A 3,642-nucleotide genomic window follows, 5' to 3' on the forward strand; every position below is an offset into this window, starting at 1 on the left:
CTATTTACCATCCAGAAATGCCCAAAAGGCCAGAATTCGAAGATCAAGGCATAAAGCACCTCATTTTCGGGAACCAAAACTTTTGGAGGACATAGATATTTCTTTAAATTTATACTCTGGAAGGAGAATTATTTTTATTGGCGGAAAAGTTCACAGAGCGGAATGAATGCGTAATTATTTGTGGTACGAAGTCGTCTTTAAACTTTTTGAGTCAAAGTTCTTGCTGGATTGTGGACGGAACATTTCAAGTTACCCCGAAAATAATGAGACAGGTGTTTTCAATTCATGCCATAGTGGAAGGTGAAACATTTCCCCTCGTGTTTTGCGTTATGAGCCGCAAGTCCAAAGAACTATACGAGGTTTTATTTGAAGAATTGTTCCGAATCACATCAGAGTACGGCCTAAATCTTCAACCCGAAAGAATTATCAGCGATTTTGAAATGGGACTGATATCGGCGGTAAGAAATTGTTTCCCGAACACTGATTTGCGTGGCTGCTTCTTCCACTTCAGTCAAATAATCTGGAGAAAAGTTCAAAAAGAAAGGTATGTGGTTGTCTGTATGTAATATATGTATCTACATAAGGTTCATTCACTTTCATTGCTTTCAGACTGGTTAAAAAATATGGAAACTCTGAGATATTTTCGTTACAACTTCGAATGCTGAAAAGCCTAGCTTTTGTTCCGTCCGATGAAATCTCGGAATACTACAACAGTCTTTGTAGTATTTTTGATGATTATGGCATGCTAAAAATCGCAAATTGGTTTGTAAAGAACTACATTGGTAAATTTGATGAACCACCAACACATCATCCGTCATTTTGGTCAGTGCATAGCAATGTAGAAATGTAGTAAATGTTGTGACCAATGTAGTGTAGAAGCTTGGCATCGGCGACTTAATGTCATTGTAGGGGGAAAAAATTGCGGTATTTACCAACTTATAGCTAATTTGAATGCAGAGATGATTTATGTGAAATCACAAATATCAAGAGTAGAAAATGGAGAAGTTTTCCTGAGAAAGTTAAGATCAATTAGATCTAACAAAAAAATTAAAAGAATAATAAAAAAAGATTAATTATTGGAAAAGTTTCTTTTTTGAAAAGAATAGCAAAAAATATTTGTTTTTAATCTAATCATGTACCTGTGCTTTGTACTTGAAATACTTATTACTTCTTCTTTGCATACATACTTATCATTTGAATTAATATTGAAGTCTTTTTTGAAGTGAAAACTTCTTTAGAATCGTTGGGAGTGATTTGAGACTCGATGAAACGAAAAAACCAACCCTCTTGGCTACGAAGCGTTATATGTTGATATACGTATATGTGTGTGGCTGCGTACTGCTGAGCCCCGCTAGTATGGTGAGTATTGTAGTATGTATACTACACTGCCTATTACTTGCTTTGGTGTTTAGTTCAAGCGTCATACGTATGTATGTTTGTATGTATGCTAGTACGTATGTGTGCGCGCCTGCGTATTACGGAGCCACGGTGAGCGAGAAGGCATTATGTATACCTATGCTACACTACCTAATACTTGCTTAGACCAAGTGTCCTACGAATGTTTGTGTGTATGTTAGTACGTCTGTGTAATATACGCGTTACCACGCTCATAATAGCAACCGCGTGTGCTGTATTGCGTCCGTATTTTTATATTCGTAAATATTTTCATTTTTAAATATTTACCGCAATTATGCCGAAAAATAATGCAGAAAAGTGTCGTGTATATCGACAGAAAAAAAAAAGTATACACCAGACGTATCGCGAATACTTAGGAAAGATTACAATAAAGTTCCAATGATTTTAAGTGGCGATTTTAACGTAAATTTTGCATTGGACACAACGGTTCCTTTAATTGACTTTCTCAATACAACATACAATTTAAAAATGTGTAACAATCGCACTGAATCGACAACACGATCAATAGATACTATTTTGACTTGGCACTGGACTAGAACCCGCAAGGCAGCAGAGGTTGCGGTCGGTTAAAGAATACGTCAAGTGGGTTGATGTTCCGCGTGCAGGCAGATCCCGAAACGTGTACGTTGGAGGAGTCTTGTCGAGGCCCTATACCACCGAGCGGAGTGTCAAGAAAACGAACTGTGAATAAAATATCTCATAATAATAAATTAAATTAGAATGAATAAATTGAATTAAAATAAATAAATTTAATTAAAATAAATAAAAACCTGACCGTGTTTTTAACCCATTTAAGCCGAATTATCTCGAAAATTTGAAAATTCCTTCAGTAAAGTGTAAACTGGGGAAGGGCAAGTGGAATCAAATTGTGTCAGCCTATGTAATTCAATTTTTAACCACTTTTCAGAAATCAAGTGAGTGTAAGAGCCCTAAAAATTTCTGCCCTGCGCCTAGACTAGCAAACATGATCTTTGTGAACGGAAGGGTTATATCAGCGATTCAGGAACTATCGCAGCACACTTGCGATCTATTTGTCAATTGCTGACTAGATCAGAGATTGGCAAGTTAGAGTAGTTGTTAATTTCATGAGCTCAATTGATATAATTTTTTTTCTTTAAGAAGTTTCCGTTTGAGAAATTCCATAGTCTAAAGAAAATCACTATCATGGAAATTCTAGCTCGAAGTGAGCCAGTGCTCCTTTACCATATCTCTTCATAAAGTCTCGGCTCATTGCATCGCCCCTTTTGGCACTTATACACCGTAGACCTTCTTCGCTATCATCAATCCAGCTTCTTATATTCCTACTGCCACGCTTTCTATTGCCCATTAGCCACCTCCTAAGTTGATGGTCTTTTTCCTTTCCCTGTTGTCGTCCATTCTAAGTAGATGCTCAAGCTATCGCAAGCTCTGCGCCTTAACAACCCACATAATGTTTTGGTCCGTTATGAGTTGTTTGATTTCGTTGTTGCATCTAATTCTATAAGCCCCATCTGCTTCCTTTACTGTACCAATTCTCTCCTCAGTATCTTTCGCTCAAAGCTTAGGATTGTTCTTAATGTTGGTGGTCAAAGCCGATGCTTCACAGCCATAAGTTGATATTGGTCTTATTAAGACCTTATAGATTTTCGACTCACAGAAGGAGCCAGTGTGTTTTTAAACAGTTTAAGATTTGAAAAGTAACTTCTGTTGGCAGTTTGGATTCTATTGCTTACGCAGATTAGGGGATCCGCTATGCTGCTAAGGTTTATACCCAGGCATTTGAAGGCTTCCACTATTTGAAAAGTATGTGGACCAACTTCCAGGTTGCTGTAGCGAGTAGTATTGCTTGACCTGAGAAAGTATGTTGCCTCTTCGACGTTGACTTCTAGCCCCACTGGTTTCGCTATATTAATGAGGTTTAACACGCAATCGGCAAGTACGCGTGGATTTCTTGCAACAATCGCAAGATCGTCAGCACAGTTGGGTAGAGAATCTGGAGGTATAGAAGTGGATATAAAATTTTTGAGCTAAGGATATCCGCCACTGTACAAAGTGAGACTCTTAACTTTATTTCGAACGCACAATCACTCGGGCCTTCCAGTACAGCTCAGATTTCTGATCTTGGGCACAGAGAGTTACATCAAAGCAAGAATTTCCCGTAGCGGGGAGTGGAGAGGCAACTCTCACACTCCATATGACGATGTAGTCATTTACAAGGCTCTGAGTCCACGCTGAACCTAGCTTTTC

General features: G+C 38.1%; 1 protein-coding gene across 1 annotated transcript; it reads left to right on the forward strand.

The window, feature by feature from the left end:
- Positions 1-359: 359 nt before the first annotated feature.
- LOC128862995 (uncharacterized) lies at positions 360-950 on the forward strand. The gene is made up of 2 exons (XM_054101861.1): positions 360-544; positions 610-950. Exons 1-2 carry the CDS (start codon positions 441-443, stop codon positions 848-850), a joined length of 345 nt encoding a protein of 114 aa, XP_053957836.1. The 5' UTR covers positions 360-440; the 3' UTR covers positions 851-950.
- Positions 951-3,642: the final 2,692 nt, after the last annotated feature.

This window comes from Anastrepha ludens, chromosome 5 (genome assembly GCF_028408465.1).
Source record: "Anastrepha ludens isolate Willacy chromosome 5, idAnaLude1.1, whole genome shotgun sequence".
Classification (NCBI taxonomy): Eukaryota; Metazoa; Arthropoda; class Insecta; order Diptera; family Tephritidae; genus Anastrepha; species Anastrepha ludens.

Bases quoted from the DNA above. Each gene is read 5' to 3' on its own strand.
- LOC128862995 (XM_054101861.1), top strand. From the start codon at position 441: ATGGGACTGATATCGGCGGTAAGAAATTGTTTCCCGAACACTGATTTG. The intron at 545-609 runs GTATGTGGTTGT...CATTGCTTTCAG, and splicing joins AGAAAAGTTCAAAAAGAAAG to ACTGGTTAAAAAATATGGAA.